Below are 20,612 nucleotides of genomic sequence, written 5' to 3' on the forward strand. Positions count from 1 at the left end.
TCACGCAGCTCCTGCTCTGACCCACTAACAGTTTAAAAATAGAGAATAAGGCTTCCTGCTATGCACATCACTTTATACAGGCAAGTGGCCTATTCCTGCGTGTAACTGCTCCTCAGAATCGCCAGAAGGAAGTTGCAAAACTCCTGCTTGTCTAAAGGACAGATAAGTCTCAATGAACTAGGCAATACCTGCAGGCTGCACATAATGAAATGCATAATTGCTATGCAGCAAGACCTATGAAAAGCAGCCTGGCTATACCTGCTCTTTAATCAAGTTAATAATGTTTATGGTTCAGATAGAAGTTAGATTGACTCCTGAAACCAGTTTTAAAGCTATGTACAAGGAAGTGTATTATCTCTGCTCCCTCTAGCCTCCAGCTCAGGCTGCAATAAGTTCAAACATGATATGGAAGAGCTGGATACAAGAATTCCTCCTGCTGCTCCCAGGGAAATGCAACTTCCATTAACATAGCCCCAAAATACAGCTGCCATTGGCAAAACAAAGGGAAACAAGCATGAGCCCCTTCCCCCTGCTTTTTGCCCAGCACTGGAGCAAGCTACTAGCATCAATGTGCTGTACCAATTTATGCCACAGCTTACCTCGAGCAGCTAGTTTGAACACCAGTGCATGGGCTGAGGTCTAACTCAGCAGCTTCTACATGGTCAGACCTCATGTGGGGCAATCAGCAACTGAGGCCAGTTTTGGAAATTACGGAGTCCTCTTTAGTAGATTCTCAGGACAGCTGGGAGATAATGCCCTTAGTTCCTTCTATTGGGGTCTGGTCAGGGTTTGCTCCCACCCCCCCAGCAGGACAACAGAAATGGAAGCTCTTTACATAGCTTAGAGCTAAGATTATTTTAGCCACATCCAGGCTTACCTGAAAATTTCAATCACAGGTGGCCAGCTAAAAGTTTGCTGTGTTATAACATCCTGCTGTTGAGAGGTTTAGCTTACAAAGCCTTCCACGTATAGTTCACACAGCAAAATAAAAGCCTTCATCACAAGGTGGGTTGAATTTTCCATCCATGTCCCCTGCCCTAAAAGCATAGTTCTGTTGGACTCCTGTGGGGTTTGAAAGATCAGGACAGAGCCTAGGGAAGACAGTCACAACAGTAATGTGGAAAGAGGCTGTGGAAGCAAGTAGTACAAATCCAGAAAGTGTGGTTTATTGTCAGATTCCAGAGATATAAAAAGACCCTCAACATCTTTGCTCCTCTTGAAGGGCTGGGCAGCCAGACAATAGGCCACACCTCCACCCCCACCTCAGTGTTGTGTGCTGCTTCACCCTTACAGGTTGTAAAAATCCTGTTTCTCTGCTCAGAACTTGAAGGCTTGTCTTTCTTGGTCAGATTCTGGCTGCAGGTTTGGATTCTCCTAGAGAAAGATGGATACTCATCAGCTGAATATTGGCAGCAGGAAGGTTAGCCGTTCCTGGGGATTGCTGAGGCCCAAGTTTATGCCCTCTTTTGTTGCTCTTCTAAAATGGGTGTGGGGGGGGTGCTTAGAGTAGGTCTTTGCTGCAGCTGGGGGCAAGCCTCCCAGTTTGAGTGTTCAGACACACTAGTACACTAAAAATAGCAGCATAGAGGTTGCGGCTCTGACGGAGACAGGTTAGCCATCCAAGCTTTGATCTGGGGTGTGTGGGGAGGGGGTCGGGGGGGGCCTCGAGAGGTCAAGCTGTTGCCCAAGCTGCAGTACCCACTATTTTTAGCTTACTTCCAGCTACACTGTAGCTATACCCTGAGTTAATTGCCCCTGATGTTTCATGCCATGGAGACTGGCTATTTGACTTGACTAAATGGGTATGTATTATAGCAGTGAAATGTCAGTCACCTCACCACCAGTGCCATGAAGACCAAGGACTAGTTCAGGTGCTGTTCTAAGCCATCGAGTGCTACACAAAGCAGCTTGGTATTCTACGTCTCCTGTATTGATGGTCATCTTCCTTATGAAGAAACTCAGGCTGTAACTGATCAGAACTTGAGTGAACTCTGCCACTTCAGCTACACATTGTAACTCTACTGCTATGCTTCTGTGGGATAGTCACATTACAGGTCAAGTGACTGCCCCTCTACACAATCTGCCTTCTTCCTATGACCCCCAATCCTTCACGGTTGCTGTCGGTTACCCAGAATATGAGGCTTTACTCCACAACCACCATGACATTAAAATCCTTCAGAATGTCTCTTTTTAACAATAGATTCTAGACCTTAAGGTTTGAGATGTGTTAAACTGCTCTATCAGGATAAAGTTTTCATCAGGATCTGGGCCCCATTGTGCTTGGCATGGTGCAGGCTGGCATGAGAGTTCCTGCTCAAAAAGCCAGTCATATAAAGGTGCCCCAATTCACCTCAGAAAATGTGCACACTTAGACTAAATGAGATTATAAACACATTTCAGATACTTAGAAACACAGCTGTACTCTTTGCTTGTACATGCACAAATACTGTAATTGCATTTTAGTCATATAATCTGCTGGCCAGGGCTAAGTGCCCTACATCATGTCCCCCGCCCAACTGCAACAGTTACCATAACTTCAGCGTTCCTGCGTAAGGCCAGGGTTTTAACCTTTGATCGCGGGAGATTTGTGAATTTACAGGATTTGACCCTCTACCTACAGGTATAGCAGCTTGACAAGGATGTTTAGCCTGGTCTTCCATTCATACCAATAAATTAGCTAAGCTTTAAGGAGGAAAGCCTGTTTGTGTTTGCAGTTTATATAAATCCTTCAATTATTTCAATTGATGTCACTTGGTGATAGCCCACAGGGACTCCAGCAGCAAGATATGATCTGGTTGACTCTGTTGGGCATCAACTCAACAAGTCCCAGAGCTTCTTGAGTCCTAATTCAGTAGCCGATATACCTGAACTGAACAGTGGCAGAGTCTGAGGCTAATCTCAGACTGCAGAAACCAAAGATGGTTTCAGTGCAGCTCGGATGGAGGGACTTGACACAAGACGCTATACAGAGATCACATGTGATCCTGTTCTCCCCGTGCTACCACTTGAAAGTAGTAATGAGATAGCCCACAGACCTCACCAGCAAAGTATCGTTCTATGAGACCTAAGGCAGCTCGATAAACCATGGTATTATCATGGGTTTGCAGTGCTTCAATTTTCTCCAGGCCACCAAGCTCTTCCACTAGAAAGCACAGCTTTTCGGTCTCTTCCAGCTTCTCAGCTGCCTGTGGATATTGGGAGAAGGAGATTAGATAGCATCAGTTGCCATGAGATGCCTTCTCATCTTACTGAAAGATCTGGTGGCAGTATAATTTAACTCCATCAGAGGGCATCTTGTTCTGACTAGCCATTGAGTACCCACTCCTGCACATCAGAGTGTTGTAGAAAGTCAAAGCCTGCATCCAGCTATTCCATTTGGGAGCTACAAGCTCTTCCATTGATTCTGCACTGCTAAGAATGAAGCATTGAGCTCAGGTATTTACTAAATTAAGCCACACAGTAAGTACTTGGCTCCACGGGATTTAGTTACAATCATGTGGGGCCAGTTGCTGATCTAAGTGATTGGCCTCAGTGCTTTTAAAGATGAAGACAGTTTGCAAGAACCCTTTACTTCTGTGCTGCTACACAGCACGTCCATATGACTTGATCTGTTTCCAGTGGCAAGCCAACATTGACACAGGAAGCTGTTGTAGTGCCATACTAGCTTGTTTCACCCTCTTATGAAGGAAGGAACAGAAGCTCAGACTCCTGCTTACAGCCTCCTCTTAGATACAGGTAAAGGCAGTGCTAAATCAGCTCAAGTTTAGTATTTATCGTCAGTCATTTTGGGGCAACGCTTGCATTCTTGTACTGCCAACAGCCTATCCCCAGAGCAGGGCCAATGCTGGTAATCCACATGCACAGGCAAGGCGTGACCCTAGTGCATACAAGTTTGAGGGCCTCTAAGAGAAAAACGCCACTGACAACGAAAAGCAAGCCCACCAGCGGAAGTGACCGTCTTACCAGGAAGAGATTTGAAATTGTATCAAGGATGACCAGGATGGTTTTGCTGTCTCTGGAAGAGAGCAGATTGAGCAGAGGTTTAAGGACCCCATACTGGACAAGTTCCACCACTTGCTGAACAGTACCTCCTGTTGTGAAGTTGGCTACTGCCCACACGGCCTCTTTCTGAGCTTTAAATTCTCCCTGCAAAAGATATGGGTGATGTATGTTAGAATGTGGAGATCAATCTATAAAACAAGAGAAAAGGACTAGACAGTTTCCTTGATAGGCAGTTTGCATAAGCACTCTGTAGTCCCAGGAGTCTGCTTAGTTCTTGAATTAAGCTAAGCTTTGGATGTCTGCTTGGAAGAGGTTGGTCATAAGGAAAGAGTACATGCATACCTCTTAAGAGCATGCAAGAAAAGCATGCAGCCCTCTTGCAACTTTAAGGCACATGAAACATGTCAGAGGACCTCAGGGAGGATGAGTAGCATGTGCTGCTCCTCCTAGTTCAAATGAAGTCTCAGCCCAGAAGAGCTTTACGAATGGGGAGCCTGGCTGTTTCATTAACTCAGCACTGCTTTTGTCATAGCAGTAAACCCAGCACCACACATGACCCACACCTGTTCTCCCTTACCTTATCCAGCAGCTCCACCAAGGGAGGTAGCAGCCCACAGGTAATGAGTTGCTGGATCTGATGACAAGGTCCTGCTGCAATGTTACTGAGAGTCCATGCTGCCTCCTTCTGTATAGTTGGCTTTGGGTGTTGCAAGAGCTGTGGCAGGACGGCCAAGACACCTGCATCAATGGCCATCTGTGTCTGCTCATCAGTTCCAGTGACTACATTCCCAATAGCACGCAGAGCGGGGGTCTAGATAGAGGAAAAAAGATTAACTCCCTGAATGAGCTAGATGAGACCATCTTTGGTAGGTGCCCCTCATACTTGGTCACCCAAAGAAGCAGAACTAGTCTAAGAAGAATCTCCCCTCCTCCACATTGGTCTTTTCCTTCCCAATCAATAGAAGAGTTCAGTCATGTTTATTGGCTCATACAGTCATAACCCAACTAGGGCACAACTCTGGTGTCCTCCTCTGAAAGTGGGACTTGTCCTACTTTTAAGTTGACTTGTTAAACTGACTCAACTATCATGCAATACTACTAAGCAAAACCAGGGTGTTGACTGGTAGCTGCAGAGCTACCTCTGCAATCTAGGAAGCAAGTCTTAGCCACGTTATGGTGGACAATGATCCATTTGTTTTCCCCTGCATGTTTCTAATTCCAGAAGGGAAGAGTCTTGCTTTTTAGGTTTTCCTTTGTAGTGCAGAATGGTGCCTTTGTGGAGGCGCGAGATGCATGAAAGAACAAGTACTCCTCACCATAGATCATGTGCACTACCTACCAGAACACTTAATTCTGGACTGGCCATGAGTTCCACCAGCCTCGGGAGAATCCCAGTCTCCACCACGACATGGATGCGATCATTGGACCCATCAGTCAGGTAGGAGACAGCCCAGCAGGTGTCAGAGAGGATGTCCTTATCTTCATGTTGCAGCAAGCGAATCAGCACTGGCAGGATTTGCTTCACTGCCTCCAGGGGAGGGTACGGGTTCTTGTTCCTGCAGAGGTTGGAGAGCGTCCATGTGATGTTTCTCAGGAACCCAACCTGAAAAATGAGGAAAGATGTTCTCACATGAGACTGAATGTCTGCAAAGTGAAGGCCAAGGAAAGGAAGCACTCTAGAAGTGGTGCCTTTGCCCCAGTGTTTAATAGCATTTCCCCATGAGTTAAAGGGGAACAGCAAAGGTTGTCAGTGTAAGGGTCTCCTGCAAAGCCTGTGCAGGTTTCTGTAAAGTTTGAGGCAGGGGGAGGGGAAGGAAAAGAAAAGAGAGGGGAGCTAATTAATAGGGTGCCTCCATAGGAGATGAGAGGAGTGGAGAGGCAGCCCCATTCTCCCCCCGTTAAATTGCCTCCTAGAGAGAAGTCTGTCATGCCACCAAATATTTGTTTGAGAAACTCATACTAAAACAGTGAGATTTTTAACTAGAACTGTTTAGCATGTTACAAGTTAAATGCCAGTTTCTGAAGCAAACATTTGTGGACTTTTGGGCCCAAGTTTACGGAGCAATCCTAGAACATTAGGGTTGGAAGGGAACCTAGGGGGTCACCCAGTCCAACCTCCAATTCCCTACTGAGTTCTGATCTGGAGTGGTTGATTTTTCAGTATGGGCAATACTGGCTGATCTAATGTATCGTGCATTGAGGCTATGAATAGCTAGTGCTGTGTAGACAATATTCATCACAGCAGGAGGGAGGCACTGACTTTCTGAAAGACAGCAACATCCGGGTTCACAAAGAGTTGCATCTACCATGTTATATTTTATATACACAACGCATCTATCCATTGCGTTCCCTAGGAAGAAGCAAGGGTATGTGACAGCATCTAAGAATGCAGCAGCAAGAGACAGAAAAACACTGCCAGAACTAGGAGTATTTAAGAGCAGGACATTTGCTTAGCATGGCCCTAAGTTGCCCCAACTCTACTAGAAGAAATGCACAGCAGGATCTCTGTTTTACCCATAGAAAGACAACATGGGACATCAGTGCCCCTCTTGACACCCCACACTAGGCCTCCATGCAGGTCACTATTTTCCAGGAAGCATCTTAGACAGAGCCCCAAGCCCCTCCTGGGAGAAGAGAAGCCCCAGGGAACACAATCATCTCAGGATCCCTAGTCTGGTGCTCTTGAGGCTAAGTAGTTTGTCCAAGGAGGAGAGCATTAGACTGTTGTGCGTCAAGGTTGTGGACTGGAGAGTCTAATGGATCGCTCACATGGGTTTGCAGATAAAGCAATGGATAATATTTGTATTGCCAACCTCCTCTCCCTTTATTCTTGGTCTTGTTTGTTAGAGCCAAGATTTTAAGCTCTTTGGGGAGGGACAAACGGTCAGTGTTAGATGCTTCAAAATCAATTACTAGACACTGAATCAAGTACTAGTCAGTGGGCTGGACAGACCCTGTGTTGCTTCCCTCCTGCCCACCCCCCCTCAAGCAGTTCTACTGAGTACAGGTTAACCTTGCTGCCTCTTGTTCTCCGCTCCCCCTGCTTATAGCCGTTGGGGATCACTGGGCCATCGACACTATCCAGCATCTCACCACTTTCCATCTAGTTCTGACAGAGCATTGGACAAGCAGGAAAGTTTTAACTAGAGATGCCTTTTAGTTGGCCCTGTCTTTAAAAGATGAGACCAAGAGTGCAAAGGTTCCTTAGATCTAGGTGCAGGGGGTCCAACTCCATACACATTTACTACCACTGAACAGCCAAAATCAACCTCTGACAGGGAACAGCTGTCAGAACTTCACAGGAGCTTTCCGTTAGCCAATCACAAGCCGCTAATTAACTCTATTGGGACAAGAGACCCTATTCTTTCAGCCCCACCTCCCCAAAGGTTTTACCCCAGAACAGAGCCTACCCTGCACAAATGGGTTAACATTTTGCTTTGTTACAAGCGATTAGTAGTCAGAGGTCAGCTATTAGCCAAGTGATTAACAGCCAATTCAAGGAGTTAGAATATTTACAGGAGTGGAAGGCGACACCAGAGCCAACAGGGGAGGAATCACATTGTAGTGGATAAGGGAGTCTCTGTACATTGGGCCATCACCTGTGTGGAGAAGATAAGAATTGTGTTGATACTTGTTTACCTAGCAGCCAGACGCCTTCCTGATGCATTAGAAGAAAAACAAACATTGCAAGTGGCGTCTACACCTCCAGCAGGTGATAAGGTGGTTTATTTTCGGTAGGCAAACTAGCGCTCTAAAGTATTGTTTGTTTTCAGTCAGTGGCCAGACAGTTTCCCCTCACAAAAGACTGAATTAAGAAAGTCAAAGCCATATCCACTTGGGAAAGAAAGGAGGGGTAGAAGAGGCAGATACTCTTCATTCCTCGCTCCTGCTCCAAAATGAGCATTCCTGCTTCATTACAAGACAAACTTAGGGGCTCTGTAAGGGTTGTTGGCAAACATCAGTATACTGAAGGCTTTTGCCTATGTCCCAACAAGGTTGACTAGATGGATTAATTGGTTCTACCCTGGTCCCTGTTGTACCCCAGACTTTATCTTGAGAAGTCTAGTGTTAATCGGAACCGGATATCTAGAGAGAATGAGATTATTGCCAAGACAACACTGATCACAAGGCAAAATTTGAAGGCACTGGGAATGCAAGCTCTTGCACAGGTCACCATTTTGTGAAAGCTCATCTTACCTGCTATGTTACCCAGTGCCCACACAGACTGTTCACTGATATGCATGTGTGGGGAAGACAGGAGGGCTATGAAGGCTGGGACAGCACCTGCCTCCACGACCGCCCTTGTCTGGTCAGATGTTCCAGAAGCAATGTTAGTCAGTGCCCACGCTGCCTCGAACTGCAAGGTAACGTTATCATTACAGCTCAAGAATTCCACCAGTTTAGGAATGATCCCGGCTTCAATAATCTGATTTAGGGGTGGGTTCCTCTGCCTGGACAGCATTCTCCTGTGGGGAAGAGAGACAGGAAATGGCATCTCAATAAAGTTCTCCCCTTCCACTCAGTCAGTGGGAAATATGTTGATGAACCACAATCCTATAGGTCAGATTCAGAGAGCGAGATGGACCCTGCAGTGTTTTAGAGGGAATAGAGAAGATCTGTAGCTCTCACTGTAAGAAAAGTGAATTCAGCAGCTAGTTTAGGCAAAGCCAATAGTAGTTGTGTTCGTGTGTATCCAAGAGTTAGTCTTCTACAGAAGCACGGTGGAACGTGTGGGTCTTCAGGAGGTCACGGTGGCAACAGTACCATAGTTTGCCTATGGCTAAGAATAGTGGTGGCTAGAGAAAACCTGTTAACAAGTAGCTGTAATACTCCTGCTTTCCTGTTTAAAGATTACTGCTTTTTGTAGGGGAGGCGAAGGTGTCTTTAGAAGACTGGTTTTCTGGTACAGTTTGCCCGTTTGACTACCTACAGCTTGCTGATATTTTGCCTGGAGCACTCAAGAGCATGTTTCACCCTGCTCTGCCAACTGCAGATCAGCTGTGACCCGCACACCATACTAAGCCTGGCCTTCCTCTTCCTTGACTGGGCCAGTCACATCTAGTTTGAGTTGTTTTGGTTACATGCACAAGCTGGGACTAGTGGAGGCCAAGTTTATCACTGTGAAGCAAGTGCATTTCAGCCAGTCTCCAGAGGAGCGAGGTTCCTGAGCTGCCCATCACACCACCACAGGACCTTTAGGAAGGGTCTTAGGGTGCATCTACACTGCAATTAAAAACCCGGGGCACTTCACCAATAATATTTGGGTGTGTTCTTCATGCCATAGCAGAAAGAACGGTTACAACATACCTGGCTGTCTGAGTAGCCTTCAGATGAAGCTCAGGATTGCTCCCATTCACAGCTTGAACAATTTCCTCCAAGGAGAGCTGAGCACTCTGTCATGGAGAAATGCGAGTCAGGGTCAGACAAGGCAAGCCAAGACTCGTATGGATTTAATCTTTGTAGTCAACTAGAAGCCTAGGTCTAATCAGTCACCATTGCGTGTCTAAGCAATAGCCATCCTTTATGCAATGCTGTTTCAGGATGAGGCAGAGGAAGAAAGGCCATGAAAACCTCAGGAGCAACTAATCCCTTGTGCCAGGCAGGGGAATAAGGCTTTAAGTTCTGAAAGTCGTTGAGAAGGTTCCAGTGTGGCAAGACTATCAGTTATGTTGCATTCACTTCTCAAGTAGTCAGCTCAGGTTCTTGCCAGTTCACCACAGGCTGGAATTCTAACCAGTTCCATCTTCCAACAGGATGTTTAGCATGCAATGCTGGAAGATGTTCAGACCCACCCCCATCTCGTTTATTTTGGATAGTCTTCCTGTAGAGCTGAGTCACTTCAACTAGACTTTGAGCTGCCCACATGTTGCAGTGAACACTACGAAGTGGCTAGCAACTATGTCACTATGCAAGTTAGCCTGGCCATAGAGTCTAGAACTAGCATTGTTTTTGCACAGCAGAGCACTGTACTCACTGCATTCTTTTTCTCTTGTTCTGGAGAGAGATTCTCTTCCATGGAAGAGAAAGAAATGTTCCTTCGTTTTAGGATCTGTTCATCTTTCTTGGCCTTCCGAAGTTCTACATTAACCTCCATCCTCTGGCGTCTCATCTCCTATAAAGGAAGAGTGCCATGTATTATAAGCTGGTTTGCGTGTGAGAGCTCTGAAAATCCATGTTTCAGAGCACTGTGCATGTTACTTCCCTAGGAAGTGGTTTGAAGGCTAAACATAAAATAGTCAAATGTTCTGCTCTGATTTCCTGGCAGGCTTATTGTGAAAGTCCAGGACTGCCTTACATAGGACAGATTAGCACCAACAATAGTTATTGGGTGTAGGGAATTGCAGCAAGTTGAGTTATGCTGAAAGACCAACAAAGTTCCCATTTTTAATGATCTGCCCTTGGACATTAAGGTACCTTTAAAACGGCAACAATTTGGAATTTTAACCAGCAACCAAGAGTACCCTCCAGTGACTAGGAGAGTAGATCATTTCTCTAGGATAGCACTAATGCATTTGCCATGCAAGACAGGATCTAAATGCACACTACAGCTTATGCCAGTATAACGTATGTCATTTAGGGCTGTAAATAAGCTGCCACCCCCAAGCAACATAAGTTATACCCACCTAAGCACCAGTGTAGACAGTGCTGTCTCAGTGGAAGAGCTTCACCTGCTGACATAATTACTCCAGCCTCTGTGAGCCTCAGTAGCTAAATCAATGGGAGAGCTCTCCCCCATTAGCTTAGAGCAGCAGCTCTCAACCTGTTTTTCCCCAGTACCAGTCGAGTCAGGTCAAGTGTTCCAGTGGTTAAATTACCCTCAGAGTTCAAAATTTACATCTTATTTCCAATCTGAATTTGTCTAGCTTCAGCTTCCAGCCATTGGATCATGTTATACCTTTCTCTGCTAGTATGAAGAGCCCATTTTTAATATTGGTTCTCCATGTAGGGACTTCAGGACTAATCAAGTCATCCCATACCTCTTGGGTTAAACTAACCAGATTGAGCTCCTTGAGTCAATTATAAGGCATGTTTTCTAATTGTTTAGTTGTTCTCATGGCTCTTTTCTAAACCCTCTCCAATTTATCAACATCCTTCTTGAATTGTGGGCACCAGACTTAGTATTCCATTGGTTGCACCAGGTTTAAATGAGGGTGAAATAAACAGCAGAATTGCAAGCAGGAGTAAGATTTCATACCCAAGAATCACACTAGCTATTTTGGTGACAGCATCTAAATGGGAGCTCACGTTCCGCTGACTTTCTACCACAACCCCCACATCTTTTCCAGAGTCACTGCTTCCCAGGATCAACTCCTCCATCCTCTAAGTACTGCCTACATTCTTTGTTCCTAGATGTATATATTTAGCTGTATTAAAGACATTATTTGCTTGTGCCCAGTTTACCAAGCAATCCAGACTGCTCTGTATCAGAAATCTGCCCTCTTCATTATTTAGGACAGCTTTTGGTTTGCATCCTTACACATACTAAAGGGGAAGGGCAGCTTCATTTAGACATGTTAGACATAGCTAATTTATTGTCTTATGTGATAGTTTCATTAGGAAACTCCAGACAAAGATTTAGTTAAGACTCGTTCTGACATTTCCCCTCTTTCCAGGCTATCACAACTCTGTCTGCACTGGCGCTTCCCATCAGCAAGGCATTTGGGAAATCCTCACTGTCAATCCCCCCTTTAGGACATTCCTGACAACAGTGTAGTCAGACTATGTTCTCTGGTGCACCTACAAATCCCACACTGATCACAATACAGTAATCCTCTCTAGGGGAGAAACTTTCTTGCAGCTGTGTACAAGGGCTTGGCTCCACTTGTGTTAGTTCAGATTGATTAAGACACAAAGACAATCAGGTATAGCTATGCCAAAAGCAGTGGGGTCCAGACAGCTTTGTTTTGCTGCCATAACTTCCGTCCCTCTGGAATCAGAGGCCACACACACACCCCTGCACTTTTTCAAAATGCACTGCATTCTGAGCAGACACCCCATGGTACAGTGTTCCACCAACAGGCTTATGAATTCTGGGATTTTTCTCAGTGTATTGAAGGAACACCTACTGGAAGCTACTGGAATTCTGGGACTTGGTCAAATTAATTCCCATAATTCCTCTCCTGTCATCCTACATAGGGGACATGGCTGTATCCAATCTGTTGGTGACTGCATGTGAGAGCCCTCCACAAGATGGACTCAAAGGAGGGCACATCTGGATGATCACCAACATTTAATCAGGGAGATGACATCTGGTCAAGATGACCCAGGAGCAGTAATGGGCATGCAGGTAAACAGGCAGACTCACCCAAGGGTACAGTAATGCAGTGTGGGATAGCAGTGGGAGGACTGCCAGAAGCAGAATAGTTAGTTTAAAATGGGGATGCAATCAGATCCACCTCATTTCAGGGCAACTCATTCCAAATTAGAGTCTATCTGCATCCAAAATGGATTAATTAATGCAACATAGGAAGTCATAATTAAAAAAAACATGTGGATGCAAGGCAGTTTATCCTAAAGAGACTCAGATTAAGTTAAAATAACTTTCAAGTTCAGACAAGCCCCTAAAGTGCTTGAACACCCTCTTAAAAATATTTCCCTTCACCCAGAAAGTTTTATTTTAAACTAGGCAGGATTGTTAAAGGTTTGTCAACTTGAGATGTAGCCAGCTGGAGAAAGTTGTTTCAAACAAATCCTCTGTCAATTTGCATTTTTTCCTACTTTTTAAAAACGTGAGTGTCTCAATTTCTGTACAAGAGGCCCACAGAATAAGCACTAGACAACACTGCTCTAGCTGAATAAAACCCAGATCCATCTCTAAAATTCTATGTTATGTGTCATTTTTTCTAAGTCTTAACCCCCACGCAGATAATTTTGTAATTTGGTTTTGAGGACTGCGTAAAACTCAGACAAAAACCCCAACCCAAGCAAGAGACAGTTTTAGTGCTAGTCTCAAGTGTTTGTAGCTGCACAAGTGTGTGACCGGTAGAGTTTTTAAGTTGCAGTTTATAGACCTGAAAAGCAAAACCTCTGCCTTTTACAAGTTTAGAAAGCCCAATGACTTTCTTGGCCAAGTTTTAGCATCTCTTCTGTGGGTTAAAGCTAGATCTTGTTCTTTCAAGTTCGAGGTGTGTTTTCTTTCTGCTGTATTAGGCGTGTCTACACTTACACCGCTGCAGCAGTGCCACTCTAGTGCTTAGGGAAGGAGACGCTACTTATGCTGACCGGAGAGTTTCTCCTGTTGGCATAGGCAATCCGCCTCCCCAAGAAGCTGTCTCCACCACAGGTTTGGTTGTTATAACTACATTGCTCAGGGTGTGGATTTTCCATCCCCCCCCCTCCCCAAAGTGATGCAGTTATACTGACAAATTCACAGTGTAGACCAAGTTTAAGTCTCACATATTATGCGTTAGCATATTCTGAAAGACTCACTATTTAGACCACTTAAGGTCAACCTTTTCAAGCTCTGTTCCACAACGGATGACACCTAGTGAGGAATCATGCATACACACCAATTTGTCAGGACACTGATTGATTGGGAACCTCCATACTTACAGCTGTATCTTTGCCTTTATTTTTAAACTTTTTCATCCTCTCATCTTGCTCATTTGTGGTAGGCATCTTTTCAGCTGTTTATTGAGCACACCGCAAGTTCACAGCTTCTCCTGCAGATAGGATTGGAGACAGAACAGATTTAGTTTCAGTGACTAGTTAGTTTCACTGCAACTGGTAAAAGAGCTAAATTTACATGGTTTAACATGGTCTAAAGGCAGAGGCTGCACCTGCTACAGGTATGGGCTGTGAACATACACATTCTAGTATCCCAAGTCTAGTGCTCCAAACAGCTTCACCCCCAGCACACATAACTTTGTTGCATCACTGTTTTAGACACTAAGGTTTGTGGGTTTTTTCCCAGACAGGGACAGAAAAGACCAGTGAGTGCTTTTCACCCTCCAGAGCATGAGCGATCTTGGCAGTTAACCCATCCTGGGTCACTTAATCACTGGTTGTGTTATATAACACTAGGCCATTGAAGTGACATTTGCCACTGTAAACACAGAGCAGATCTGTGACAAGAACCCAGACATATGTCCTAAGACATTTTGTAGCCATTAGTTGTTACTGCAGATTCTACCTCCTACCATCTTTCAAAGCTTGGCATGGATGCAAGATAGTCTATGATGTTGAAAGGACTGACTTAAGGGTTGGCAATGAAGAAACTGAATATATGCAAGCCTACTTCCTTGCGCCACCAGGTAGTCTGTCTGGACAGTTAAGATAATCGAGTTTTCCTAGTTATTCCTATTTTCCTAGATACATTTGTTGACTATCATTATGCAGCTATCAACAGTAAGTGACTCAGATTGAAGTTGGTTGTTTTTTCCCAAATCAGGGAGATGGTACTTTTAGAATTTGCACTAAGAAGTCTTGCCCATCACAAAGCTGTGGTTGCAAATGTTTGGGTGTTTTTAAGAGCACACAGGGTGGTCTAGGTTAGCCACAACTACAAACAAACTCAGACACATATTACTGGGGAAAGCACATGTCCTACACACTGCCAGCTATTTGGTTTCACACACTGGCAGATGTTGCAGGTGACCAAACAGCCTGAGAAGTTTAGTAAAGGACAAGCAAGGAAAGTTTACACTGGAACAGCATGAAATCACAGCTGCAGCTGAGATGTTAGAAGTAAGGCTTTCTTAAACATGCTAATGTAGCCGTTTCTCACACACACACATTCCAGTTCTTATCGTTCTGCATTCACTATCAGGCATAGGAATATATTGCACAAGCCTTTTCAAGATGAGATCTTGAAAGAGTGGACTTCCCTCTGAAGGTCCTATTTAAAGCTATTTATCCTCAAGAGTTGCATGAAAAGTCAGAGGCTCAGACACCGATCCTGTTAAACACCAAATCCACAAGTACATACCCCCCTGCTGCCCCCCAGGATGAAAGACTCGGAGTAGTCCTTCTACCAACATGCAGCAGGGCTGGGAAGAGGCCACTCAATGCCACACGCTTCACCGCTCCTGCTTCGGGGTTACATTTAAGCTGCAACTTGCATGCACGTGGGGAGGGCAGCCTACCCATCAAACCATTAGTCCCTGGCTGCACCGGTAATTGCATAGACCCGGCACCCAGTAAACTCATGGATTGGACTTCTGCAGCTTTGTCAATTACAGCAGAGCTGCACGGGGGGTAGAGCGGAGTCTGACAGGTTTGGAGAGGAGCCGAAAGGCTGCTTCTTCCCGGAGGAAGAGAGTCAATGTCCCTCGAATCGCTCGTGAAAGCCGCCCTCAGGCTGAACCTCGGCCGGGATGCTACCCAGTCACCTGCGGCCCCAGGGCCCTGGGGAGGGGGGGGGGTCGGGCACCCGCCCGTGGATTCTGCCCTCCCCGCGCCAGAGCAGAGACGGTCCCCGCCCCCAGCCCCCGCGAGCATTTCCAACGGGCGAGCCACAGCCGGGCCCCGAGGGCGGCGCTGCAGCGTTCCCCTGCCCCCCAGCGGGAGGAGCCGGCCGCAGGCTGCCCCCAGCGGCAGGGGACGCGCTCGAGCAGCGGCTTCTCCAGCCAGGGACCCCGGGCGGCGGGAGCCCCGCTGCAGCGGCTCTGCCGTAGCTGGGGCGCCCCCCTCAGCCCAGCCTGCGGCAGCTGCTCCGCAGAGCCCCCCCTCGGCTGCCCTGGGCAGGGGAAGCGGGAGGGACGCGGCTCCCTGGGCCGCCCTGTACCTGCTCAGCCCCTGGCTCGGTGCAGAGATGCTGCACCTGGAACAGCGGCGGGGGCGGGGGGCCCTTTAATCTCCCGCGGACCTAAACCGTCCTCTTGAGCCTCCTCCCCGATTGGCTCTTTCCTGGAGAAGCCCCGCCCCCCTAATTACTTAAAATTGTTTTGCCAGGGTAAGGGCCCCCTCTATTTCTGCAAGGCTGTGGGGTGTAGGTCTGGTCTCCCCAGGTGGGGTTTAGGAAGGGCTTCCTCTAGCCCTAGGCTCTCGGTTTGGCTGGGTTAATTGCCAGCAGGGGCGGAGTGGAGTGGAGTGGGGGCTCGGTGGCTCGGCTCTAATCCCCATCATCCCCGTGTCTCTCCCCAGCCCCCACAGTGCAGGATGTACATCAAAACTAGGACCTAGCCAGCCCAGTGCTAACCCTGGTGCGGCACATTGGCTACACTCAAAAAATAAGTCGACCTCACATAGGTGGATTTACAGCCACTGGAGTAATAACCTGGTATCAGCAGCTGGGATTTTCCACTCCCCGGGTTTTCCATGCAGGTTGGGTGCATTGTGCATTAACTGTGCTGAGAGGGAGCTGGCATTTGCTTGACTAGCTGTGGAAAGCAGAGTGTTTAAGGCTCAGCCAAAACCAGCTGGGGAAATGGTCAGAAGAGCAGACGAATGGTCCATCTAGCCCAGTGTCCTGTCTTCCGACAGTGGCCAATGCCAGGCGCTTCAGAGGGAATGAACAGAACAGGTTATCATCAAGTGATCTGTCCTGTTGGCTATTCCCAGCCTCTGGCAAACAGCCATCCCTGCCTATCCTGGCTAATAGACATTGATGGACCTATCCTCCATGAACTTATCTAGCTCTTTTTGGAACCCTGTTCTAGTCTTGGCCTTCACAACTTCCTCTGGCAAGCCGTTCCGCAAGTTGCCTGTGCGTTGTGTGAAGAAATACTTCCTTTCATTCATTTTAAACCTGCTGCCTATTAATTTCATTTGGTGACCCCTAGTTTTTATGATATGAGAATCCCATTTCCTTATTTACTTTCTCCACGCCAGTCATGATTTTATAGCCCTCTATCATATCCCCCCTTAGTCATCTCTTTTCCAAGCTGCAAAGTCCCAGTCTTATTAACCTCTCCTCATATGGAAGCTTTTGCATACCCCTAATCATTTTAGTTGCCCTTTTCCAATTCCAATGAATCTTTTTTGAGATGGGGCAACCTGATCTGCACGCAGTATTCAAGATATGGGCCTTCCCAAAATGAGCCTGATATGAAACTGTTATCACGCAGTTCCAGAGGGGTAGCCGTGTTAGTCTGTATACAGCAAAAACAACAAAAGTCCTGTAGCACCTTAAAGCCTGCAGTAATTTGTTAGTCTTTAAGGTGCTACAGGACTCTGGTTGTTTTTGTTATCACATAGAGAACTGGCACCTTCCCGCTTCCCTGGCTGAACAAGGGGAAAGGATCCAGCGGAGGGCAGGCACCGTGTTACCCAGCTTTACACAGCAGAATGCTCTACAATTCCCGTAATACAAGGAAAGGAAGCGGCAGCCTGAGGTTAGAAGTGGGGGTCCCCGGTCAGTACAGAGAGAGGGGCTGCATGTGAGCATGTAATCAGCAGCCTGGGAACTGGCTTCTGCAGGGAAGGTGGCAAGCAGCCTGAGAGGAGGGACTGAAACATTGGGAGCCAGGCAGGGAATCTACCTGTGGCCAGCAGTGGCCTGTGTGCAGGTGGCATAGGGACAACTGCACATGTACAGCAGGTGGATGGCATGTGGGAAACTCCGATGAGACCCCATTACTTTCATCCCCTTTAGTGGGACACCCCAAGGAACTATTTGGTTGCACTTTTATTGCAATGTATAGTAGTTGTACCTTTTAGTTTCCAGTTGGCCAAGTAAAGTGATCTTCTGTGACTCAAAATATGTGTTGATGGCCACCCACTGAGGGCATGGTGTTTGGAGCGCCTATCTTGCTTGCCTCCTGCTCATGGCCCGGTAGCAGACATTTAGAGGGGCCTGAAGTACCACAGCTCTCAGTGGGGTTGGGTCCAATGCTCCGCTCAGCCAGGGAGACGTCCTTTTAAACAGCCAGCTAGTAACAGCCCTTTTTCACAGGCACCATAAAACATGCTTTGTGCTCCCTCTGTTTGCTGTGCAGACAGACGATCCCCAGTGCTGTGACAGCCCTCAGTAATGCAGGGGGTTGTTACACACAAAGAACATTCATGTTAACTCCAGCTGAATGAGGAAACACACAAGACCAGTGTTTGCTAAATGGCTATGGGACTCAACTGGGCGTTTAAAATATTTACCTAAAATCTACTTTTAAAGCACGTGACATCTTTTCCGTCGAGAGAGAAGTCACTGCTCACAGTGTGGTTGTAGCCATGTCGGTCCCAGGACATGAGAGACAAGGTGGGTGAAGTAATATCTTGTATTGGACCAACTTCTGTTGGGGAAAGAGACAATCTTTCAAGCTCCACCGAGCGCTTAGTAAGTCAGACAGGATACCTGGGGTTTGCTTCCAGAAGACTAGACCCAATTAGTTTAGGAATGAGGTAGCAACATCGGAGCTAGTGGGTAACCCTCCTGTGAGCGCCTTCCATGGTGAAAAGTTCCAGAGGGGTAGCTGTGTTAGTCTGTATACAGCAAAAACAATGAGAATCCTGTAGCACTTTAAAGATTAACAAATTTCTGCGGGCATAAACTTTCGTGGGCTGCAACCCACTTCATCAGATGCAACTGATGAAGTGGGCTGCAACACACAAAAGCTTATGCCCACAGAAATTTGTTAGTCTTTAAGGTGCTACAGGATTCTCGTTGTTCCTCCTGGGAGTAAGTGTCTTGGGGTTTGCGTTGGTGTAACTGGGAGCAGAATTTGGCCCCATATGTCCAGTTAATTACATATACTGAGAGCCTTTTAAAGGAAACATCTGTAAATTCCAGGGAATAACTATATGCTCATGTAGGGTGTATTAAGACTCTCTGGAGTCACAGGTTCAAATCCCACGAAGGGTCATTTTAGCCATTCCTCCTGAGAGGGATGAAATGAGCTCTAAGCAGTTTACTGTGTTGGGGATCTTTCAGATGAGCCCTTAAAAATGGAAGCCTGCTCTTTGTGGACATTAAAGATCCCACGGCACGTTCCATAACATCAGTGTTAAGTGTCCAGTGACAGTGGTTACACTCTATCCTTCCTTTGGCCTTGGTTACACGGGAAAATAGCACCAAGGTAAAGTTAATTGGTTTTTAATCCAATTAAACTGGTGCAAAAGGCAACGTGGACCCTTTTATTTTGGTTTAAGAGTGGCTTGTTGTGGTTTAGCTGCAGTCAATTCCTAACTGATGCAGGGTAAACCAAAATAGGGCTGGTTTACAGTGAAATAGGAGGGCCCATACAACCTTTCCCAGTAGTTTAATTAAATGGGTTTAAACTCACACCTTAAGTTAAACTGATGCGAGTTTGTCATGACAGGTAACAGAGATGGGTACTGGGAAATGGCTCCTTTGTCTTGAGGACTCTGCCTCTTTCTCTGCAGGATATGATGCTTTAGAATATGAATAAGTGAAGAGGCTGTGAGGAAGTGTATTGTTGCGCTGCGCTGCTCTTTCTCCTTGTGCCTTTCCTTTTCCTGCACACCTGCCAGGGACAATCAGACCCATCCTGTTTAGTACTCTTTGATGGCCAGCACAAAGGAAGGGAGAGCGCGAGACAACACGCACAAGCTCACTAAATAAACCACACCCCCAGAGCTTTGCTTAAATCACTGCCATCATTGCCAACTGTATTGACCGAAAGCCCAGAAGCAGGAGCAAAAAGAGCCGTGTTAATTTCAGCCTCTATGGAGAATGTGGGGGAAGATCAATATTTGCCAAATGAGAAAGGGCAAGATCAGTAGAGAAAGATGGTTTATTTTCAAGCTTAATAAGAGGCTATCGCAACTAATGGAGAGTAAAAAAGATAAAACCATAAATCCACATGACAGTGTCCCTTTAGCTCAGTCTTGTACGCTCATGCTGAAAACCCGTATCTTGACAGGTATGCAAAAGCTATAACTCTAGCCTGGTGCCAGGATTTCTTTATCCCAAGCTGCTGGATCTGATCAGATGGAACAGAAAATACATATAATTTTGTTCATTTTCTGTATCTCAGATGAAATAGCTCAATTGTACGGTAGGTTTTTTTTCCCTCTGCCAGCTTTTTGTCAGGCATTCATATACCAGTACTGAAGATTGGTTAGATCACCCCTGACAACAGCTTTGAAAACACCGTTTTTAAGCTTGAAGATAAAAGTCCTATTTTCCCCCCTTCTGTCTTTTCATGTCTTTTTAATAGGCTTCCTAAGGTTGCTGCATGCAACGAAAGATGCTACTTGGGAAAAGCATCAACATGCAGGATCCGTGTGGTGAGGTTGTAGAGTCGTGTGAGGTTGTTCTCCGTAGCAGCTATTCAGACTGATCCTCCTGCAAAATGAAACCTCACCTGGTGAAGAGGAGTCCTACCAACCAAGCCATCCTTTTCATTCAAGGTGGGTATCTTGCACTGGATTCTAATCCAGTCTATTAAATTAACATCAGCAGCTTCATTATTATTATTATTCATTACAGTAGCACTTAGAGTCCCCACCCAAGATGGGAGCTGGCTCTATTGTGCTAGATGCTGCACGTATGCTTAGGGGCAGCCTCCTAAAACGTCCCCACAATTTCCCAAACAGCATGACTGTCTTGTTGGGGGAAAGCGTCCAGCTCTTGATAAAATGGACAAATTCAGAGGAAGTCCTTGAGTGCAATGGTTCCCCTTGGTACGGATGACACACTCAGGGACCCCAGCCAAGAGATACGCCAGTCACAAAGTGATGAATCAGATGCCGAGAAGAGTGCTTTGCTGTTG

At 46.3% G+C, this 20,612-nt stretch overlaps 1 protein-coding gene across 2 annotated transcripts; it reads right to left on the bottom strand.

Moving 5' to 3' along the window:
- Positions 1-1,144: 1,144 nt before the first annotated feature.
- KPNA7 (karyopherin subunit alpha 7) lies at positions 1,145-15,770 on the bottom strand. Of its 2 annotated transcripts, none has more exons than XM_067534110.1 (11): positions 15,728-15,770; positions 13,555-13,664; positions 9,977-10,114; positions 9,310-9,395; positions 8,200-8,468; positions 7,519-7,601; positions 5,342-5,605; positions 4,580-4,813; positions 3,964-4,146; positions 3,041-3,185; positions 1,145-1,374 (listed from the first exon to the last, which is right to left on the bottom strand). In XM_067534110.1, the coding sequence occupies exons 2-11, from the start codon at positions 13,618-13,620 to the stop codon at positions 1,346-1,348; spliced, it is 1,497 nt and encodes a 498-aa protein (XP_067390211.1). In that variant the 5' UTR covers positions 13,621-13,664; positions 15,728-15,770; the 3' UTR covers positions 1,145-1,345. The 2 variants fall into 2 exon arrangements, with proteins under 2 accessions (XP_067390211.1, XP_067390210.1); XM_067534109.1 differs by having other exon boundaries at positions 3,036-3,185; positions 15,728-15,761.
- Positions 15,771-20,612: the final 4,842 nt, after the last annotated feature.

This window comes from Emydura macquarii, unplaced genomic scaffold, assembly GCF_026122565.2.
Source record: "Emydura macquarii macquarii isolate MOO-44397 ecotype Brisbane River unplaced genomic scaffold, CSIRO-AGI_Emac_v2 contig_3390, whole genome shotgun sequence".
Taxonomy (NCBI): Eukaryota; Metazoa; Chordata; order Testudines; family Chelidae; genus Emydura; species Emydura macquarii.

Coding starts and splice junctions, on each gene's coding strand:
- KPNA7 (XM_067534109.1), bottom strand. CDS start 13,620: ATGCCTACCACAAATGAGCAAGATGAGAGGATGAAAAAGTTTAAAAAT. Junction 8,469..9,309: donor AAGGCTACTCAGACAGCCAG/GTATGTTGTAAC, acceptor TCTTCCCCACAG/GAGAATGCTGTCCAGGCAGA. Junction 3,186..3,963: donor CAATTTCAAATCTCTTCCTG/GTAAGACGGTCA, acceptor CAATATCCACAG/GCAGCTGAGAAGCTGGAAGA.